Source organism: Equus asinus, unplaced genomic scaffold (assembly GCF_041296235.1).
Source record: "Equus asinus isolate D_3611 breed Donkey unplaced genomic scaffold, EquAss-T2T_v2 contig_800, whole genome shotgun sequence".
Taxonomy (NCBI): Eukaryota; Metazoa; Chordata; class Mammalia; order Perissodactyla; family Equidae; genus Equus; species Equus asinus.
Window position 1 is genome coordinate 219,012 of NW_027225517.1, and position 23,011 is coordinate 242,022.

General features: G+C 48.8%; 1 protein-coding gene across 1 annotated transcript in view; it reads left to right on the plus strand.

The window, feature by feature from the left end:
• LOC106829007 (liprin-alpha-1-like) overlaps nt 1-23,011 on the plus strand; it is an 84,273-nt gene that overhangs the window by 7,977 nt on the left and 53,285 nt on the right. The window contains exons 2-9 of the mRNA XM_070503771.1: nt 16,126-16,227; nt 16,569-16,733; nt 17,377-17,451; nt 17,812-17,913; nt 18,141-18,362; nt 20,028-20,174; nt 21,586-21,720; nt 22,884-22,967. Coding sequence (XP_070359872.1) covers nt 16,126-16,227; nt 16,569-16,733; nt 17,377-17,451; nt 17,812-17,913; nt 18,141-18,362; nt 20,028-20,174; nt 21,586-21,720; nt 22,884-22,967 — 1,032 coding nt within the window. The remainder of the gene's footprint in view (nt 1-16,125; nt 16,228-16,568; nt 16,734-17,376; nt 17,452-17,811; nt 17,914-18,140; nt 18,363-20,027; nt 20,175-21,585; nt 21,721-22,883; nt 22,968-23,011) is intronic.

Sequence of the window (23,011 nt, forward strand, 5' to 3'; positions counted from 1 at the left end):
TAATTATGTATGCCTTCCTGTCATATGTGACATCTACTTTTATGTGATAAATACTGGAAAATATTTTGAAAACCAGTCAAGCATTAAGCACGTATAAAGTTATTACAATGAATATTTGTGTCTTAGGAGTACATAGCATCGTGCCTCCCAACTTTTTTGTTCAGTAAATTGTCGAAATTAATAGGGCGGCTCCTTCTCCAGCTGGTATTGCTGTCTCCTGAGCTTGCTGGAGCCTCGAGAGGAAATCCCTAATAAAGTAGCTTCCGTTCCAGTTTTGTACTTAGACCTTTGGTTCTTTCTGAGACGCCCTTCTTGTTAAGTTAGAGGGTAGGTAAAACTGGTTATAATATAAGGCTCGTGTGAGACTGGTTTGCAAGACGTGAATACACGGAGCCATGACAGTTTAAGAAGGTTACAACGCGGTAATATTCACAGTCAGACGTAGTCGTTGCTGGTTCAGATCCACGGGGACCTGTTGTTTGAACACTACATTGTTCGCCCGGGCTGGGGATTTTGCAACAGTGAGGAGAGCCGTTCTTTCCCTCGAGCAGACTCGTGTGAGTGTGGTCCCGCACGGAAGGGACAGGTGCTGTCTTTCTCAGGGGCCGGCGGAGCCTGTACAGAGCGGCAGGGTTGAGGTCCGGCTGCGACGTCGTGTTGGGCATGCGGGAGGCGCGGGGCTGGGGCGGCAGTGGGAAGGAGGAGCTGCCACGGGCGCGCGAGCACGAGCAGAGGGCGCAGTTGTGGGCCGGCTGGGCGGGCCTGCTCCGTGTCGGGTGGTTGGCTGCGGAGGGGTGTGGTGTGCCAGGCACGCCGGCTGGGAGGAGAAGGGTCGACAGAGGAACAGAAGGGCACCGAGGGTGTGAGCTCACGGCAGGGCGGTCCCCGAGGGCTGGAGTCAGTTCTCCGAGAGCGCTCTGGTGGGGCAGCGTGATGGGGGCCCTGCAGGTGCCGAGAGGCCGCCTTTGTTGACGCTGCACCCTTACCTGAGATCTGCCAGCCAGCTGTGTGTGCTCCGGGGGCCGTTGTCACTCCTGCTGTGGACACTGCAGGAGAGGGGGTCGACAGCGTCTTCGGGCTCACCTGTCCTCACTACTGTCAGCCGAGGCTGCGTGGCCTTGCACGCCGCAGCTCCTGTGTTTCTTTGACTTGTTAGCAGGCGGTGAGGAGCTGCTGTCAGTGTAGCCTCAGGTAGCCGTAGGTGCTCCTTCTAAACTTGTGTTTCTGCTGACCCGGCGTGATGGAGCCGCGGGAGGAATCCCGCATGGAGCACTTTCAGGCACGGCTGATGTCGAGACCCCTGCCTCAGCCCGAGATGCCCTCCTGTCCCGTGTGTCCAAAACGCTCGTCAGAGACGGAAAGGAGAGCAGGCTGCTCGCTTGTCCTCGGTGTCCTGTGCGCTCAGCTGGAGCTTCCAGGCGTGGTCTCCCCGTATGTGTTGCAGTGCTGGCCCAGCTTCTCCATGCTCGTTTCCTGCCTGCCTTGGGAATTGCGGGTGGCTCTAGGGCAGTGAGGTGCAGTGTGCGGGGACCCAGTTGCCGTCAGAGTGGGGCTGTTGAATAGTACCCGCGGGGGTCTTGTTTGACATTTCTGTTCCCGTCAGTAGTGGCGTCTCAAAGTGTGACAGAGCAGGTCCTGTCTTAGATCCCTTTCTGTGCCGTTGTGCTCGGTGGTACCTATGAAGGCCTAGGGGGTGGTGTCCAAACGCTCTTCCACATCTCGGACGTCCTCATGTAATAAAGGTCATGAAATAACTTCACAGAGTGCTTCATCACACGCAAAAGAGTGGATTGTGGCTTTCTTTGCAGAATTGAAGTGCTAGTGTGAACTACTGACAAGCCTGAAAAATGCTAAAATTGTAACTGAATCGGGGAAACCTTGCTCATACCCTAAGACTTTTCAGGAGAATTGCTAACCTGTGAACTCTAAAGCTGTTCCTGAGAGGGGCTGGGGAGACCAGTATGACGTCATTTTACTCGAGGAGCGGGGGCGTTAATCAGGTTACTGTCCTCCCCTCTCAGGGTCAGGATGCCTGGAACACTGGCACCCTCCATCACTTCCATGCCTTTATTGGCTCCGTGTTTTGGTGGAGCCATCATTGCCGGGAGGGATACCACCACATGCTAAGGCGGGACCACCAGTGGTTCTGGAACGTGGCGGAGTGTGAGTGACGGAGCAGTGACTCGCAGGTGGAGCGTCCTAACGGAGGGACTCCCTCGTGGTAGATGGTGTCAGATGAGTCCCCAAGGGCTCACTAAAAGATGAGCTGCTGTTGTCAAGCAAGGAAGACTAGGAAACATAGTTTAAGGGTCTCGCGGAGATGTTTTAAAGCCTGGTGATGTAAGTGCAGAGTAAGCATGTCCGATGTGGTAACTTAGCGTGCAGCTGGCACGAACACTTTTGTCTGCCTGTTTATTGTAGTAAATTTGTGGGGCTGAGTCGGAGTCAGAGTCGGCTGGTGCTCTGCTTTCCTGGAAGGGTGTGTTAACGTGGCCAAGCTTTCGGGCAGCGTCTTCGTAGGGAAATGGGGGGCTGGCCCCTTGAAGTCGCCTTGTGTTTAGGCACACAGACTATGTATGTGATGTTTACATAAGCTTCATAACTGGGGTGTCAGGCTGAATAATCACAGGTTTGTGATTATTTCTACTGTTATGTAATAGCGTAATATTTTAATCTGTCCTTTATTGCCATGGGAGGTTAAAAAAGGCAAAGATTTGGGGCCAGCCCCCTGGTGTAGTGGTTAAGTTCGGTGCACTGCACTTCAGTGGCCTGGGTTTCGGGTTTGGAACCTGGGCACAGACCTACTCCACTCGTCAGCCCTGCTGTGCCAGCAACCCACATGCCGAGTAGAGGAAAATTGGCAACAGATGTTAGCTCGGGGGCAGTCTTCCTGGCCAAAAAAAAGGGCAAAGATTCTACATAGAGAAATTGCAGTGAAATAAAACATTATTTTTGCAAATAATGTTTTATCTTCTAAAAAGTAGTAAGACAGTCCTCACTTTGCATGGGACTATAAAAATGACCATGCAGCTGGCCCGCTACAAAGCAATCTTAATCATTGATGGAGATGATTATGTTTGTGATTGTTACGTTTTTTTCGAGACATTGCAAACTCTCTTAAATTATAAATGTATGAGGAAATGACAAGAACAGTAAAACTAATCTTTATTTAGTACACTGCAATTTATAACATTAGAAACGTTGAGAATTAAATTCCATAGCTCTTTGAGCCAGCAGGTCCATTTCTGGGTCTGTCCCTCAGAGCAATCCAGTACCTCCTTTTTGTACATAATTTTAAAAAATCAGTACAATATCCTAATTATAAAATAAAGTAAATTTAAAAAGTTAGTTTACGGTGAAACATTTCATTCTGTAAATGTTTGGGCATGACTGCACCGAAGACGCAAGTCAGATGTTTGTACCTTGTGCTGATGAATGAGTTTAAGAGAAGATGATCAGAAGCCATTCCATAGAAAAATATAGAAATGTGAAAGAAGAGGTGGCCACTCCATAAAAGTGTGTTAGGATAAGTAAACACAGACCAATCTCAATTGTATTTGATCCGAGAAAAATGAATAACCGTGACTGAAATAAGGACAGCGTGCCGTTCGTATCACAGATTGTCAAGTAGAGACCTGGGCAAGTACAACAGTCGCGCATACGAGCTGAGCCTTCTTTGCAGGTGAAATGTCAGAATAGTTCCCTTGGTCATGAGAGGGCCAGGGGAGTGACGGAGGGTCACGAAGAACATATTGCCTCTGGAACTCTCACCAAGTGCCCAGGCATGCGTTCAGTCTCTGTCATATGAGAAGATTTTGGAGACCCCTATTTGATGGGCGACAGGGAATGGAAGATGGATCCAAAGAAGAAAGTGGGCCCTAAAGTGTAATAACACACCAGGGTGGCAGAGCTACAGGAAGCAGGTGTTTCATAAGCTGCTGGCCCAGGAGGAATAATTTAGCAGTAGCTATTAAAATTGCATCTGACCTTTGACTCAGAAATTCTAAGGTTTTATCCTGCAGATGCACTTGGCACACGTGCAGAATGATACATGTACAAGGTTCTTTGTTGCCATGCTGTTTGTCAGAGCTAAAGATCGGAAGCACAGTCGTAAGTGTCCATCGGTAGGAGAAGAATAAATACGTTACGGCTTTTGTGTCAGTGCGGCTGTGAGAGGAGGAGGACGCTGCGAGCGGGCCGGCCCTCCTCAGGCTGTGTCCCTGCTGGAGAGGCACTAGAGGGAATGCGTGTCTCACTGGATTCTCCGCGCGTCAAACCTCGGGATAAACGGGGAGCGTCTGCCTTCAGCTGCCTGCCGAGTTGAAGAGCCACCAGGGCTGGAAGGGAGGCCTCCATGGATACCTTTATTACCATTTGTGAAAAACAAAGTTTTAAAAGTTGGTGTGAAAAAAAGCTCTGTCCTGAGCATCCTTCCGTTGCTGCTGCTATCCCTGTTTTGTAAAAGTTTGTGATGGCCAAAACATCTCCGTGGAAATGTGGATTTTACGCTGCTCCTAATGATGGCTTTAGGCTGTGAAGGTCAGGCAGGCAGTTTCTGGTCTCATACTTTAAAGACAGTTTCTTTATGATTCAGTAGTTTTTTGGCACGTGCATAGATCTATGAAAGGAAGTATTTGAAAATGAAAACTATTTTATACTCCAGTAAGCACGAGCAGCGCCAAAAATCACATACTTGCTTTACTGGAAAGTTTGAAACATGGTGTGAATATAAACTGGACATTAATATGCTTCATATTGTGTTTTCATTTTATTATTATCTAGTGTTGTTAATTTATCTGAAACTCTTTAAGGTAGTCGTCTTTTGTAAAAAAGTAATGTTTAAAAAAAAAACCTACCTAGAAGATTCCAGAAGGCACTCATTCCTATTTGAATAAAGGATTTCTGCCCTTGATTTTTTATTTCATTGGTTTGATTCTCCCCTGCCGCTCAGGCTCAGCTTGAAAAATTTAATCAGAATGTTTTTGCCTGTGAGTATTTTGCTGTTATTATGCACTGAAATGTTATGCTTCTGAAATATACTTTCACACTAATATTTCAGGTTGTTTTGAAATATACGTGTGCATTCATATTTCACATTGTCTTGACTAATTGTGAGACATTATTTGTGTTTAAATACAGCATGCTTGTAACAACCGAAAACATTTTGGTTTACTATTTAGCAGAAAGGTAAAAATACGTGAAGCAAAACTTATACTTACTGCCCATGAGTAAGTCCCCATTTTTGCTTAAAAGCAGATGCCTTCCAAAGAAGAAAGGAGTGATGGCTAACATAGCTAGAAATTTAAATTGGAAATGAGGAACAAAAATGGAATAATTCACTCATTGCCATTGTGAAGAAATGTGTCTACCCCTGTGTACACCCGAGAGAAAACATAGCATAAATCCACCTAAAAAACTTGTGCAGGAATGTTCATAGCAGCATTATTCGTGATCGCTAGGAAGTGGAAGCGACCCACATGTTCATCAGCGAATGAAGGGATAAACAATGCGGTCGAATATTATTCAGCCATAAAAGTGAACAAGGCCCTGACACACGCTACGATGTGGATGAACCTTAAATATGTGATGCTGACTGAAAGACACCAGACACGAAAGGACAGATATTGTGTGATTTTATTTATACGAAACGTCCAGAACAGGCGAGTCCGTAGACTCAGCGGATGTGTGGCTGCCAGGGGCTGGGGGGGAGGTAATGGGGCGTGACTGCTAATGGATCAGCTTTTGGGGCGTGACCAAAATGTTCTGGAATTACTGGTGATGGTAACACAACATTGTGAATATGCTGAAAATCACTGAATTGTACTCTTGAAAATGGTTAAGATGGTGAATTTTATGTTAGTGACTTTTGTCGTAGTAAAAAATTTCAAAAAGAAAAGAAAAGAAAAGCAGTGTGGTCCCATTTTTTATGAATTTGAGTGATGTGGATTGAAAATAGTGTTATAAAATAGTCACATCAGGGGCCGGCCCACGGCCGAGTGGTTAAGTTCCCGCGTTCCGCTGCGGAGGCCCGGGGCTTCACTGGTTCGGATCCTGGGCATGGACATGGCACCACTTGTCAGGCCACACTGAGGCGGCGTCCCACATGCCGCAACTAGAAGGACCCACAACTAGGACATAACAACTATGTACTGGGGTGATTTGGGGAGAAAAAGCAGAAAGAAAAAAGGGAAGAAGGAGGTTGGCAGCAGTCGTTAGCTCAGATGCCAATCTTGGGGGACAAAGAAATTCACATCAGTGTTTCAATTACTGTGAGGTAATGCAGTTCTCTCAAGAGTAAAAAAAGTTAAGATGTCAAAAATGATCAAATGTCAGAGTGGGCAGACCAAGTTGTGAGTTGTGTTTGTGTTATTGCCGCCTGGCCGTGCCCCTGCAGCCGGTGGACAGACCGCATCCTACAGAGATGCTCAGGTTTGGCTCTAAAGGATGCTCGTTTGGAATTAGACTCCCACACAATGCGTCCTCCCTAGTTGCCAAGCCAACAGTTAGGAAAGAGGCACAGGATGGTTTTTTTCAATAAACTTTATTTTTTAGAGCCATTTTGGGCTTACAGCAAAATTGAGGGGAAGATAACAGAGGTTTCCTGTATACCTCCTGCCCCCCACTCCCCCAGCCTCCCCTACTGTCCACACCCCCCACCAGCGTGGCACATTGGTTACAGTCCTTGAACCTACGTTGATGCATCGTCACCACCCAGAGTCCACGGTTGACGTCAGGGTTCGCTCTTGGTGCTGGACCTGCTGTGGGCTGAACACGTGTGTAAGGACCTGTGTCCACCATTATAGGTCATCCGGAGTAGTTTCACTGCCCCGAAATCCCGTGCTCCCCCTGTGCATCCTTCCCTTCCCCCAGCCCTGGCCATCACTGATCTTTCCAGCATCTCCATAGTTTTCCCTTTTCCAGAATGTCATATAGTTGGAATCATACAGTATGTGATTCTTTCACCAAGATTAGCTTCTTTCACCAAGGAATGTGCATTTAAGATTCCTCGGTATCTTTTCACGGCTTAATAGCTCCTTCTTATTAGTGCTGAAGAGTACTCCATTGTCTGGATGGACCATAGTTCATCCACTCACCCACTGAGGGACTTCTTGGTTGCTTCCAGGTTTTGGCAATTATGGGTAAATGTGTAACCATCTGGCACAGTGTATTTTTGACCTGGTCCATACATACATTAAAAAAAAAAACACTAAGGTAGTTTTTTCCTCCTCCAAATGGAAGTCACGTTCGGTTTTTGGCAGAACAGGTTTGAGCTGCTGTTGGGAGCAGTGGCTGCTCAGCACTTAGCAGAGACGAGTTTTGAAAGACGAGAGCAGGCCCCGGGGCCGACAGCTGGCGAAGGGTCCAGCGCAGGGAGAGCGGAGGGCTGGGTGGCGCTCAGGTTTGCTGATCTTGGAGAGCGGTAGGTCAGTGAGTGGCAGGGAGAGGGGGCGGACAGCGAGAACCTGGGCGGGCATGAGCACGGGGACGCGGGGCGGAGTGCAGACCGCCTCTGAAGTGTGGTGGCGAAGGTAATGGGAGGTGACAGGGCGGGCTGGAAAGCCAGCCAGTGGTCCCTGTTGGAAGAAGGTGAGTGTACGTGTGATGGTTTTCCCCATCATGGGTGGGAATGCTTCTGTTAAGAGCTGAGCTAACGTTTGAAAGTACTTAAGTGACATCCGTTTTAGCAATATTGCAAAAATCAGCCCGTCAGCACCCTGTTAGCCACCTGCTCCTGGTGGAAACGCCCGGAGATGCTGTGGAAGGAGCTCAGCGGGGCCAGGTGGCGGCCATCGCCTGTGTTTGAGGGCTGACAGTGAGGCCTTTCAGCGGAGTGGCTCATTTCCAGCGTCCTCATTTGATGTCACACTTGTGGCCGTGGTAGAACGTAGATATTGCTCCCCATATTTTTAGATGAGTCGTCAAGATGGAGAACTAAGTGACCAGTCCAAGGTCATAAAGGTCAGTTGTTTCCCAGCATGGCTACTGAATTCCCCTGGGAAGCCTTTAAAAATACATATTCCAGGTTCCACCCCAGAAATGTTGATTCAGTAGGCTGAGGCCTAGGAGTCTGTATTTTCATCAGCTGCACAGGTGGTTTTTAGGCAGCTGGTCTGGACAGCACGGTTCCCTGTGCCGCCTGCAAACCTCTGAGGTGGACGGGTGTTTTGTTCTGCAGCACACGGCCCTTAGGCCGTGAACTGAGCAGGGCGAGTGGTGGCCAGGGGAAGACCGGCCGATTCACAGACCTGAGGCAGAGGGCACAGCCGAGGCACAGACGTTTTTGTAGGAACTGTAGATGAGTTGGGACTGACGTGCCGAGTAGGAGACACAGAGTGATGAGGGAGGAGGCTGGAGAGAGAGGCAGGGTCAGAGCTGCGGGAGCTGACTTCTGGAACCACCCCTCCAGACCAAGGAGACCTGGTGGCCTAGGCAGAGCAGGAGGCAGCGAGGACCCTCCAGAAGATCCAGGTAGGAGGCAGAATTAGTACCCAGCAGCTGGTTAATGTGGGGGGAGAGGAAGTGGGTGATGTGACGTCCGGGAGTCTGGCTTGGACAACTGCATGGGTGGGTCCTCTGCTGAGTTGAGTGAGGGCCTGGGAGGAGTTGGGGGCTGGGTCAGGGAGGAGGGTGATGAACTCCGTTTGGGGAAGGTGGTTTAAGCGTCCAAGTAGAGATGTCTGACGGGCAGTTGGACAGTTGCCGGGGTGGGGGCTTAAAGCCTTGGACACAGGACACAGGTGTGGAGAGTGAACAGGGCACCCAGGAACCTTTTGTTCAGCAGTTACGAGATGAGCAGGGAAAAGGACGAGGGGAAGAGAAGGGGAAGGTGGGATCGCATGCTCCCTGACGGTGGTTGGCGAGGTCAGCGAGCACGAAGCCTGCCTGGGGTTAGCGCAGGCGAGGGGATTGCTGTGTCTGAGCCAGAGCGCTTTCAGGGCAGCAGCGGGGCCTGAGGCCAGGTTGCAGAGAGCAAGAGCAGGATTCAGGATTGGGGTGTGGTGGCTGAGGGGGCAGGTGTTTCTGAACAAGTTCTGTGTCCACGTGGACAGTCCATATTCTGGTCGCGTCCTGTGCTCTAGCATGGTTTTGGGAGACAAAAAGAGAAGGGAGGATTGGTCTTTTTTTTTTTTTTTTTTTTTAAATACAAGGCAAGTACATAGTTAAAAATTTTAAAAGGAATATAAATTAAAAACGAAGTCTCGCTTCAGCCCCCTTTCCCAGTCCCGGTGGGTAACCTGCATTAGCTGTTTGCTGGGTGTCCGTCTCTGTGTTATCTTAAAGACGTAAAAAATACGCATGGTGTGTGTTTGCTGTGAACCAAGTTGAGATGACGCTGAAATACTGTGCTGTACTGTCTTTTTCGGTTCGGATTATACAGTCTCTGCTATGAATCCCTAAATGCTGAGCAGCAGCATAAATTGTGTCAGTATCCGTTTCTTAAAGAGAAACCGACAAGAGAAAAGAAATTAGATGTTTTGGGACTTTGTAACTGCTTATGCATTTTACTCTGTTGCTTGCAAATGACGTTCAGAGACTGAAAATCCCGTGCTGTTGCCTTAAAAGTGGCTTTCCACAAGTCCAGTGAGCTGATGGTCAGCTTTTCCAAGGTCGTAAAGTTTGCTGTCTTCTGAGTGTCCCTCTCCTCCCATCGTTAGATGCGACATGAACAGACAGTTAGACATAGTCTGTTAACAGGAATAGATAGTTGTAATAACCTTTCTAAGCACACTTTTAATCAAGATGCTGGAGTTTTGAAACATATGATTTGCTGACTCGTAAATAAACTTCCAATTTCCCTTATTTCACAATTTGACATGCTTTAAAACCTAAGGCTGAAGCGGGTAGCTTCTGCTGACACAAGATAATCTGTCAGTTCTGCAAGTCAGTTTTTCAGGGGTTCGTTTGGTGTGCTAACAATTAGACCCTGTTTCTATTTGTTTATTACTCTCCCCGTCCCCACACCAAGAGGACGGGTACTGTTTGCCTCCACTGAAGCTTCGCTCCTGTTTCAGCAGGTTAGCGAAAATAATGAAGAGTAGCTAAAAAATAAAACGAAACTACTGATGGAGATGATAGAGAGTGAAAGATGCTGAAGCGCAGCATGGGATGGCCGAGTGAAGAATTTGGGGGAGGGCGGGGGGGGCAGGGGTCAGGACTCACGTGGGGCTGGGGGAGTGGGAAGGGCCGCTGCTTCCAGCCCAGAGTCCTGCAGTTGCTGGGAGCTACTGGAATGACTGGGAAGAAAGAATGTTCTTTGCTTTCGGAGCTAAATGTCGCATCTGATCCATAGGACGTAACTTAAAATTGGTCTCATGGCGGATTTTGATAAATAATGTCTGGTTTGCATAATCTGGAGCTATTATCCAGATCTGAACCTTTTGTCCAGAAATGCTAAATGTCAGCATTTTTGAGCGTTATGTGAAACCAAGTTCTTGAGCTGGTGTTAATGGCTGTTACCTTCCCTGTTCTCAATCCTAGAAAGTGTCAAACGGAAATGCAAATCTGTATTGCTCAGACTTATACTTTAAATGAAAATATCCCAGTGATTATTGGATCTGTTCAGTTTCAGAGATACTTTAATTATAGTAAATAGAATGACACTTTAGACTTGTAGTATATGTGGCTTACAGTATTTTTTAGAGAAACATTTTTTTTCTAAAGAGGAAAAAGGTAGATGCTGACAATTAGATTCCTGTGATGGTAATAGGGGAGATCATTTACTGCACATATTTGGGGTTTGTTCAGCCTGTGCTAGTTTTTTCTGCAATAATGATACACCAGTGCACATATGAACGTGCTTCTGGAATCTTAAACTTTGGAATTTCCTGTCTAATGTTTATCTAAACTCCTAAGTTTAAATTTGCTTCGATGCTTTTTCAGTTGTCGAATTCTTTTGAGCCAAGGGAAAAGGTTTTCCTTTAAGGAGTAAAAATAATTGTCAAGTTCTGTAAATGTGTTTTCTACCACGGCCAAAGCAGTCTGTCACAGATTTCTTTTGAGATATAACCCAGCGATAGGAATGAAGCATATTCTCTTTACAGGTGAACGAAGACAGTCTGGGCTGTTAGGAAGAACTTACGGGAACTGCATGAAAGAGACAGAGGCTTGCCCGGGGAGGGGGGCGGGAGGAGGTCACGGGAAAGCGAGGTGACAGGCATCCAGCATAGGGGCTCGATGGGAGCGCAAGTGGGCTCCGGGGCGGAGCTCTCTCTTTCCAGGCGGTGTGAGTCCGTGTAGGAACCAGCTCCTCGTCCCGGTGCGCAGGGGAGCTTCGACGCACCCCCTGAAGCGTCCAGTGTCCACCTTGTTGTGCTTCGACTAGGCGTTTCATTTAAAGGTGGCGAAATTTGTCCATGACAGCTAGTAAGACTTAAAAATAAAACGCTGATACTCAACCCTCCTGGGACTGCAGGTCCCCTGCCACTGGTCATGGTCCCTCGCCCTTCTCCCCTCTCCCTTCTTCCTCACCCCCCTGAAATCCCATGGTCCGTTATCATCACAGCCTTGCACGCCCTGCCCCTCCCTCGCCTCTTTCGCTTCACTGTACTCACCGGCAGAAGCCTGCACCCAGTAAGTGCGTTCTCCGTCCGCTGTCGTGACCAGTGACCGGAAGTGGACCCGCATGCCGCCACAGTCACGTGACTGTCAAACAGCGACTCTTCTCTTCTAGGTGGCTGTTTTCTTCCTTCCCCTTTCCCCTCCCCAGCGCTCCTCACCCACCCTTAAACTTAACGCCAAGTCCTCTGTTTCCTCAGTGAAATTGGAAGAAATCAGAAGAGGTCTTGCGTAAACTCTCACCACATGTCTACCTATTTACCTGGATCTGTGCCCGTGTATTCGGCTGCCCTTCCTCTTACTGTGGGCGAACTGTGTGCACCCAGGAAAGGCCACCCGTGCACTTGGCCGCTTGGCCCGATCTGCTCGCGCTTACTCAGGGGAGTTACTCTGTCGGTCCCACCGCTCCCCTGGCTTCCTGCCAGTCAGCACGCACACTGTCTCGTCCTCCAGAAGGTCTTTCTAAACCCATGTCTGCTGCAGCCCCTGCCCTGTTTCTCTTCCCCCTCTACCGCCCAGTTCCTCAAAGGAGTTTTCGCTTCTCCTCCTGCTCTCTAGTGACCTCAGCCCAGTCAGGCTTTCGGCCCTGCCGCTGCGCCAGAACTGCTGTTCTCACGGTCACCGCTGACCTGCCTTTCAGCAGATCCACCTATCAGTGATCGGTCAGCCAGCATCAGAGATAGGGCTGATTCCTGCTGGGAGCGCTGGATTCCGGCATGTCCTCCTGCCCTCTGCCCGCTCCCAGTCTGCTTTGTTGATGCCCCTCATCTCCCAGCCGTCCAATGTTAGGTTGTCACAGGGCTGGAACCTCATCTCTTCTTGTCTGCGCTCAGTGCCTTGTCCATTTGCGTGGAATGCAATTGCTATCCCGTCTTGGCCAACGTTCCCGAGAACTCCAGACAGGGAATTGCAGCTCTGCACTGGGTATCCCAGTCCGCGTGAGTGTCTGATGCTGTCTCAAATGGAGCAGTCCACACTGGACTTCCGCCCCTCTCTTCAGAACGTGCTCTTCCCATGCTCGTTCCCTTCTCGGAACGTAGTGACTCCGTCCCTCCCTTGCTCCTGCCGGAATCCTTGGCATGGTCTTGGGCCTTTCTTCCTCTCAGATCTGTTGGGTCTGTCAGCACATCCTGTTGGCTCTCCTCCAGGGCATCTTCGGAGCCCACCGACTTCTCTTACAGTGCGCTCGCTCACCTGGTCTTGCCTGCGTCATTGCAATACCTGCCTGGTCCCTCCACTTCTGGCCTCACCCTCTTACCAGCTCTTCTGAACACAGCATCTCCCTTGAGGGAGTGTGTGTCAGGCTTCAAGACACATTGAGTGACTTCTTTTAGTGTTCCCGGAGTTTCTTTCTGTTTGCAGGCCTGCGGTGGAATACTGAAGTACAGAGTCGTCCGTGTTCTTTAGCCAGTCTTGTGCTCTCAGGAGCAGCCTTTTCTCCAAGGGCACCGTGTGTGTGTAAATTGTGATAAAATATACAGACCATATGGAGTAAAGCGATTCGTTTCAGCAGGGGAAAGGATGACTTGAGTAACTATTGGTGTTGAAACTGTTGTCTATCCATTTGAACTAAAATAAAGTTAAACCTTAATTTTGTACAATGAAAACGTATATACCTACCATTTTAACCAGTTTATTGAGTAGCTGGATGATTTCAGTGAAGCCTGTGTCTGTGGCCCCAGGCTGTGCTCCTGGGGGCGGGGGGGGGGGGGGGAGGTGCGGCTCTGGACAGGCCCCCAGTCACCCTGGGCGGTAGTGGCAGTGGTAGGGGCCCTCTTCCCCTCTGTCCCTGACCCACCCAGCTGTTAACTCCACTAATTGCCAGCCAATTGCTCTAGTTCCACCAGTGCCCTGGGGCATAAATTCCCCTACACAGGAACCCAGTCAAATCCTGCCTCCTTTCTAGGAGTTGTCTCCAGGTCAGAGTTTGGTATTTGCCCTGACCCCAGGAGGGTTCCTCCCAGCTCCCCGAAGCTCCAGTTCCCTCCTGCACACCAGCGGGGTACCGTCTGGGCTGTGTCTTGGGAAAGCCGGTCATCTCCTCCCAGCTGCCTGTCACCTGACCCCCACTGTTCTTGAGAGCGCCCTTAGGCTTAAACTTCACCCGTGGAGTCAGCTCCTTTTGGACGAGATTAGGAGCTCTCTTACTGCCTCCCCCCGCCCCCCCACCGGAAAATCTCTGAACTAGGGCTCTGGAGCCTGGTGCGGACAATGGCAGGCTCCTCTGAGTGACACCTGTGCTCTAGGAGCTGAGCACTGGCAGGGGTGGGCAGCAGCCTGGGGTCTCTGCAGCCTTGGAACCACTGCCTCAGAGAGCGAGGGCGGGGATGATCAGGGCCAGGATTCTCAGCACGCGCCACCCAAGGTGTGGCGTGAGCCTCTATTCCTTGAGTGGAAGTTGGGCAGAACCTGGGAGCCCGCACATCTCCACCATGCTTCCCTCTGCGCCAGGTAGCTGGGGGCCCAGGTGGGAAATGCTGCTGTCCTGCCCCTCCCAGGAAGAAGTCCTTCCGATGGGGGCGAGGGGACGGGAAGCCTGTGTTCTTGGCTGCAGCCTCTAGATTGGAGTCTCTACCTCCTGGAGCTGGGGTCGGGGAGGGAGCAGTCTTGGTGCAGAGGCCGCAGACTCGTCCCTTTCCACGGAATCTTCATAGATCTTCTTGAATAGATGTTTCTTCATTTGTTATTTGCCCTTAGGACCAGGCCAGAGGCTTTGAATAGTTGTTTTTTTGGTTTTGGGGGAAGATTAGCCCTAGGCTAACTACTGCCAGTCCTCCTCTTTTTCGCTGAGGAAGCCTGGCCCTGAGCTAACATCCATGCCCATCTTCCTCTGCTTTATATGTGGGACACCTACCACAGCATGGCATGCCAGGCGGTGCCATGGCCGCACCCGGGATCTGAACCGGCGAACCCCGGGCTGCTGAAGCGGAACGTGTGAACTTAACTGCTGTGCCACCGGGCCGGCCCCACGAATAGTTGTTTTTATCTATTAATCTCACGAGTTTCACTGGGGAGCAGGTCAGCAGAGCTCCTCATGCTGTCAGGCTGGAAGTTGATCACCCACAGTCATAGACTCTTGAAGAAGAAATTAGATAAAATGGGCGTTAGCTGACTATATCCACAAAAATGTTCACGTGTCCTTCAAGATCTCTGTAAACTGTCTCCATCCCCGTCCCCCTCTATTTGTTACCCTTGAGATAACAGCATTCGAGAAAAAAATAAATGTTTTCACTTTACTCTTTTCCATTGTGGAATGTAACAATATGGCTTGCTTCCTTTCATCCCCCAGGGGTAAGTATTTCAGTTCTGCATCATGGCTCAAATAGGCTTTTGTGGGCTAGCCTTATAAAGTCAAATTCTAATTGACCACAGATGGTAATGCTGACTTTGAGTTGCAAATGATTAATTTAGGAATGAGCTTTACACCACCTGTTTGTCAATTGATTTGCTAGAATTACCTCAATCAGCCTCCTTTCGTATTTTGACTGGCAGCTCGATTATTTGTTAGGTGAACCTTTATCCGTTCCTTTGTCCAGTAAAGAGAAAAGTCTTAAAATGTTGAGAAACGTTGGCAGTTGGCAGATAATTTTAATTATTTCAGAGGAGTTTTGCTCCATTGAAAAACTGACAGGAGAATGTGAGTCCTTTCCTTTCTCCCCAGCTTAATGACATCGTGTTTGTGTGAGGGTGCTCAGTGTTGCAGTTAGAAGTGACCCACGGTTGACAAGGGGAGCGCCTGGCACCTCTCCTCTCAGTGATGTCGTCAAGGAACTTTTTCCCCTTAGCTAACGAAATGTCTTCTTTTTTTTTTTTCTTTCTGCTTTATCTCCCCAAATCTCCCCCGACCCCGTACATAGTTGTATATCTTAGTTGCAGGTCCTTCTAGTGGTGGCACGTGGGACGCCGCCTCAGCGTGGCCTGATGAGCGGTACCATGTCCGCGCCCAGGATCCGAACCAGTGAAACCCTGGGCCGCCACAGCGGAGAGCGCGAACTTAACCGCTTGGCCACGGGGCCGGCCCCAGAAATAAGTCTTCTTAAACTTCCCCTTCCTACCAAAGGCTTACGGGCATTTGTGAAAAGTCCACATTAGGTAGTTGGCTTTGAGTAATTACTTGGCCAGTCCGTTAGCGTTGGAGTGCCATCAGCCTTTTCCTGGGGATGCTCTTCCCCAGGGGAGAATCCGCGTAGAGCAGGAGGCTGGGCGCAGGGCGGCGGCCTTCGGGGCCTCTTTACTCTCCGGTGGCTCCAGGTCACCGGGGTGCGAGTCTTTTAAAGATGTCTGTGTCCACTTGGTGTCAGGATTCCTGCTCAGGAACGTGTCGAGGGCTTCTCTGGGTCTGAGGAGGTGGGCTTGGAGTCCCTTCTTCCTCCGCTGTGCGTGTGCCCAGGTGCAGGGGTGGAGGGAGGGTGGCGTCTGAGTTACGGCGTCTGCGCGGTCTTGGGCTGGTGGCTCGACCCCCCACGGAGGTCCCTTAGAGCCTCCGGCTGGGGTTGCCTTGTGTGAGGACTGGGGTGGCTTGCTGGGAGTCTTTCCTTAAAAGATCTCTTTTCCCCCCTTATTTTCTAGGAGTTTGCGGCACTTAGTAAACAACTCAGTGTGTGCAGGGAACAGCTCCTTGAAAGGGAGGAAGAAATCGCGGAACTGAAAGCAGAAAGAAACAACACCAGGGTCAGTAGGTGCCGGAACTTGAGCCTCTGGGCCACTATCAGTCACTCTGGCTGGCTTTAAACGCGAAAGACGTCCACTCTACCTGGTTTCAAACACATTTTCGACATTTTCCCACGACTTAACTGTGATCGATCAGTTCAGCGTTCTCATGCTTTTCTTGAAATTTATAGTTAAGAATTAGTATTTTGATCCATTTGAGGAGGAATTTCTCTAACTTTCTACTGGATTGAAGGCATTCACACTGGTTCAGCATGAGATGGAAAGGATTGATTTGCCCCGAATCCCAATGTGCAATTGAAGGTGTTGTTTAAACTTGCGTCTGTGTTGGCCTTTTCTCCCAGCTGCTGTTGGAGCACTTGGAGTGCCTCGTCTCCAGGCACGAGCGGTCCCTGAGGATGACGGTGGTGAAGAGGCAGGCGCAGTCCCCCGCCGGCATGTCCAGTGAGGTGGAAGTGCTGAAGGCGCTGAAGTTGTTGTTCGAGCACCACAAAGCTCTGGATGAGAAGGTACCGGCGGCCCCGGGGCCAGCCTTGGGCTGCGCGCTGTGCGCCCGGCGGGCGTTGTGCGTGTGCAGCTTCAGTTTACTCTTAGTAGCTTCTGGAATTCTTGTCAACAAAGTTCTTCTGTAAGAAGACAGTTCTATATGGTTAAAAAGTATTAGTTGGCAGAAATGTTTTAGATTTTTGTTGGTTGTTTTTTCCTTTTTCTCCCCAAAGCCCCCGGTACACAGTTGTGTATTCTTCGTTGTGGGTCCTTCGAGTTGTGGCATGTGGGACGCTGCCTCAGCGTGGTCTGATGAGCAGTGCCATGTCCGCGCCCAGGATTCGGAGCGACGAAACACTGGGCCGCCTGCAGCGGAGCGCGCGAACTTACCACTCGGCCACGGGGCCAGCCCCTGGCATAAATGTTTTAAAATTTATTATATCCTGTTTATAGATTTGCTGTTAAGAATTGGGTAATGCAATTTATTTAGGGAGAAGATTTTTCTCAAACTTAAAATTTAGAGCTGTTAATAGGAAGTTTCCATGACGGTAACATCAATGAGAGACGTTCCAGGTGTTCTGTGTTATATCCTGCTAGTGGTAGGGTCACTGTCCGCGAAGGCTTGGAGAAGTGTGCACCCACACACTCCACCCCTGCTGTTTTCAGGTGAGAGAGCGGTTACGAGTAGCACTTGAAAGATGTAGTTTGTTGGAAGAAGAATTAGGAGCCACACACGAGGAGGTAAGCTTGCTAAATCATTGTGTGCTTGGAATTGAGGGGTGTTAATTTTTACTTCTTAATTTTGAAAAAAGTATGATGCCTTAGTGGTGGATATCGCATGTTCTTTATCTTTCTGAATCTGGGTCATTTGAATGACTCGTAAACTAGACTTTTATTTCCAAGTTGCAAAAGTCTCTTAAGTACCCGATTGGCCGGGAGATAATAAACTCTGTTTTAATAACCTGGTTACCCTCAGGGTGGGTGACACCACCATGTGTTTTCTTTTTGTGTTATGGTTACAGTTTATAGTTATGTTTTTCCAAAAGAAGTTTGCTATCTTTACTTATTTCTTTGCCCTTGTCCAATTTTTTTTGGTTTTAGCTAATGATTCTTAAGGAACAGAATAATCAGAAAAAAACACTCAAAGATGGGGTGCTTGACATAAACCGCAAACAAGAAAATACACGGAGCACTAATGGAAAGGCAAGTCCGTGGGCTTTCTCTTTGTCGTCTCCTAGTTCCATCTGCCCACAGTGTGCGTGCAGCACTGTTTGACAACTGTTGTCGAGCCCCGCTTCGAGCTTGAGTGTCGTGAGCGCTGTGCCGTCCAGCAGGTCTCGTAAATCAGCTTTGGTTTTACCTTCCTCCTGGAAGTCCTTTATTTCCTAGCTCACCAAACAAGCCTATTTAAGGATTTTTTCCCCCAGCAGCGATCTTCCAATGGTTCCTTAAGCCACGAGGAGGACCTTGCTAAAGTCATCGAGCTCCAGGAAGTCATAGATAAGCAGTCGAGAGAGCAGAGCCAGATGAAGGAGCGTCTGGCCGCCCTTTCCAGTCACGTCACGGAGCTGGAGGAAGACCTGGACACCGCTAGGAAAGCTCTCATCAAATCTGAGGAAATGAACACCAAGTTGCAGCGGGACATCCGCGAAGTGAGTGGTGGTGGAGATGGCGCTGCCCTGGAGTCCCGGGGCTGGGCGGTTTGGGTTTGATCCTCGCTCATCTTGTCCCTCACGCTCCCAGCTCCCTCCAGCCTTTGGGTTACTGTATAAGTGACGGCCAAACAGAACAGCACTGTGAGGCTGTGGTAGGCGCCTCCCCATCTCTGTGGTGAGGCCTCCTTTCCCTGAGGTCTTCAGAGCTGGAGGACCCCTGGTCCAGCTGGTCTGTTAGCCTGGTGGCCGCGGCTCCCCGCCGTGCTGCGGTGTGGCTGTAGTGGCCTGGTCTTTGGGTCCCTCACGTCCACGGCTTCCAGGCTGTCTGAATTTATTCTTCGTTATGCTCAGGTTTCCTTCTTGCTTAAGGGGAATGTTGGTATCGGTTGTCTGCTTGTTCCCTGAAAGTGATGTGAGCGTGATCTGCTGACCGTTAAGGGCGCGTTCCTGGCAGTCTTCCGGTGCTCTGACCTTCTGCTCTGCGAAGGGATGGGTGACGGTATTGAATGTCAGAGGTCGTACCACAGCGAGAGTCGAATTGGCTCACACTGTGCCGTGAGGAGCGTGCTGGAACAATATGCAGAAATAGACTCGTTTCCGGCACATGTTTCTGCACGTAGAATTATTTACGAGAATCTGTCTAACCATCGTTATAAGAGCAAATGAGGGCTGGATACTTTCTCTGGTGCTTCCTCCTGTCACTGCAGCCCGTCCTTTGTAAACAAACAGAACACACGCGCGCGCACCCCTGCGAGACCATCTCAGAGAGCCTGTCGGGAAGACCCTTCAGACCTTTTCACGTGGGTGCGGAGCAGCCGCACTGCCCCTTCAGCAACTCAGTGCGAGCAGTTTTCTGTAGGAATTCAAAACAAAGAAAAAGACTACATTTATTACAGAACTTGTTTAGTTATATTGTTCTTTGGCAGCAGGAGGAGATTATTTATGTGGCGGAGTTTAATATGCAGAGGATTTCGAACTTCTTTAAGACCCGTCACTTTGAATATTAAGACGTGGCTAACATGAGTTCCTTAGTAAACAAAGAGGGACCTGAAATGGACTTTTAGGTTGGGGGACAGGAATGGCGCTATCAGAAAGTTCTGGTCCTGGTTTCAGTGTTCGATACTGTGTAATAGAATTTTGCTGCTGAATGAGGCATCAGAAGGTTGCATCCAATTAAATTGAACTTTGACTTCTGTTCCGATTTGTTAATGTTATTGCTTTAATTTTGTGGTAATTGCATGAGATTTCATCCAACTTCTAGCCAAGAAAATGAGCCTAGTGTCTCAGCATTGTGTCCTTGAGGGGCTTCGCCCCGTCCTGCAGGAGCGCACTTGCATCGTGAGGCACACAGAGGTCGTGTCTTCATTGTCAAGACCTTCACCTCCTGGGATTCTTGCAAGATTGGGCTATTTTATTATCCATTTTTCTGGGTAATCTTATGTAGAAAAGGATAAGCTTCGTAAACTGAGTGGCCAAACATAGTAGGTGAATATTTATGATATTTGAGATAGGTACATTGCCATTCACCTTGAAGGAAACTGGCATCTCTATCAACTGAATTCTGAGGACACTAATTTTATATTTGATTTCAAAATTAGAGTTTAGTCCAGTTTTTTCTCTCTTTAGCATTCACCTTTTTTCCGTCTGAAACACCTAATGTAGGCCATGGCCCAAAAGGAAGACATGGAAGAAAGAATCACTGCTCTGGAGAAGCGCTATCTCGCGGCGCAGCGGGAGGCCACCTCTGTGCACGACCTCAACGACAAACTCGGAAACGAAATCGCGCACAAAGACTCCGTGCATCGCCAGGTAGGGGATCTTACAGAGCTCTGTCTGGCTTTCGCTGAATAATTGCTAAGGCAGTTAAAGGCCTTTTTCCTGTGACTTCCATGTTGGAAACCAAGGCCCAATGTAAAGTTTTTGTAATCTTAGACTACTGTGTTCAAAAGGGTGAATGACTTCAACTGGCCAGTTTTAATTACTTAGGATTTGATTTAACCATTTTATGGAACTGCACTCCTTGCTTCTTTCTCCTGTTTTGTTTTGTTTTAAGTGAATGTTAATCTGTTGCTTGTTAGCGTTTTTACCAAAGGAGCAGAGTGGCAGAGAGCTGCAAGGCAGTGGCTGCTTGTTAACAGCTGGGTCAGTGTAATACATGGCGTGTTTAGCAATGCAGCCTGCAGGGAGAGTCTGCCCCTCCTGCGGTTTGCTGAGCCACGCTTGCTCCTGTTTCTCTGTAGCCCCAGAGAATCGAGTTAACCAGAAAACCCCAATTCAGCTTCTTGAAAATAAAGTGAGTTCATCTGGTGTATCATAAAGTATATCATTAAACCCAAAATAAAAATAAAACATAAAATACTAGGAAGCCATTAACAATTTTATTGTGGAATACTGTTTGAGAGCTTGGGAGTTGTTCACAGGGATGACTTTAAAGGGCAGACCACAAAATACTGTGGACAGTGTGATGCGTTTTCCAAAGGTTTTCAAGCGTAATATATTGTCTGTATGTCTACGGAGATACGTGCACACAGGAAGAGGAGAAAGCTGCTTAGGAGCAAATGTCCGCCTCTCAGGAACCTGAACTTACAGATGATTTTTAAAATTTTCTTTTTTTAAGAAGTTCTTGTCTAAATTTCCTACATTGAAGTTTTTTTTTAGAGTAGGAGGACTTTTTAAAAGAACAATGATACATTTACAAAAATAGCTTGACTAGCTTTTCCTTAGGCCAACTCTTCGAAGGTCTCTGTTTCAAAGGAGAAGGCCATCTTTTGGCTTACCTGCCCCTGGCAGTTGGCTGGAAGTAGTGTTACCGTCAAATCATGGGTCTGGTTATTTTTTAAAAAGGGTTAATAATGACTCTTCTTCCTTAACTTGTCAATAAGAATGAGCAAGCTTCTACAGAAAATGGGTTTTCTTTCATGTATAGGAACTTTGTTTTTTGTTTTTTGTTTTTTTTTTTTAAGAAAAAAGACTTCTTCAAAGATATTTAGGTAAAGCAAATACTTTGGCAGAGGCGCTTTGCACATTGAAATCAAGCCCAAACAGTGGGCGTATCCTCCTCTCAGGAAGACGAGGTTCACTCTGAAGTGCCTGCCAGCACAGTGCTGCTTCTGTCAGAGCTGGTTTAGGAGATGTCTGCGTTTAGAGTTTTCCTCAGTTTGTCAATATGGAGATGGCCAGAAGATTTGGTCCATTTTGATGCTCTGCTCTCGTTTCGTAGACTGAGGATAAGAACCGCCGGTTACAAGAGCGCCTGGAGTTGGCGGAGCAGAAGCTGCAGCAGACCTTGCGGAAAGCGGAGACGCTCCCCGAGGTGGAAGCGGAGCTGGCCCAGAGGGTGGCCGCGCTCTCCAAGGTGCCGCCTTGGGTTCCCTTCTGGGGCCAATGTCAGGATTTTGATCTTGAGATGATTTCCCTGTGTGCCTTGTTTACCTTTTGTTCTTATGTCGGTGCACCTCCGCCCACGAAAGAGCTCAGATTGGTTCTTAGTCTTGCGTTGTCTGAGATTGGACCGCTTTTTAAATGTCCAGTGTGAGCCTCCTCTTTTGTTATCCCTGAACTAATTTCTCCCCAGTTTTGTCAGGTGTGTGCTGTTCATCCCCAGGCTGCTTGATCTAAGAGTCACTGCTGCTTAGAGTTAGTCAGCAACTCAAAGTGTAGGATGGAAGCTTTGTGTAGAAGGATAGACTTGGTCCCAGAAATCGGAAAACACCATTCTCATTTGTTTTACTTTTTTTTTTTGCTAAGCAAGAGTCACCCTGAGCTAACGTCTGTTGCCAGTCTTCCTCTTTTTTGTATGTGAGCTGCTGTCACAGCATGGCCACTGGCAGATGAGTGGTATAGGTTTGCTCCTTGGAATTGAACTCGGGCTGCCAAAGCGGAGCACACCGAACTTAACCACCAGGCCACCAGGGCTAGCCCTGCCATTTTCTTTTAAAGACAATGAAAATAAATTTGTAATAAACAAATTTTTAAGTAATTTATTCATTCATCTGTTCAACAAATGTTGACTAGGTGTATGCAAGATACGCGCCCTGCTCTCTCTATCCACAGGTGACTAGGCACCTTCAGAATGATGTTGTAGGTACTAGAACCAGGTGGCCCGTACGGGAGGAGGAAGCACGTAATGACAGAGAGCCCAGCCTTCCTGGCCTAGGGAAGGCTTAGCCTCCAGTGCCCGTGGGAGTCAGCCAGGCAGAGAAGCGGCCCCGGGCCAGGGGGCCTCCTGGCAGAGGCCTGTGTGGGCGCCTCCGTCAGTGGTTTCATGTCGCCTGGTTCGAGCTTAGTGAGCTGCTGGGGAGGGCACCCGTGGGAAAAGGGCAGGACAGGCACAGGCTGCTGCTGGTGAAAACTCGCCTTGGGTGGGTCAGATGCTGTCGAGTGCGCACAGGCCTCCCTCAGAGCAAGTTCATTGCTAACAGCTGTCGCAGAACCGCTTCTCTTCCTTCGTGATCTGCGTTTAAAGTGTCGGTTTCTTCTGTCCCCTGTCATCTCTCCTGTCCCTGGTTGGCCTTATAGTCTGACCCTTTGTCTTCTGGAATGTCTGCTGCTAAGGAAGCTAAACTGTTCGAACTTACTTCCCAGCTCAGGAAGGTAGAACGTGTGCATTGCTCTCACTCACGCTTGCTGCTTCCTGCTTTCCCTGC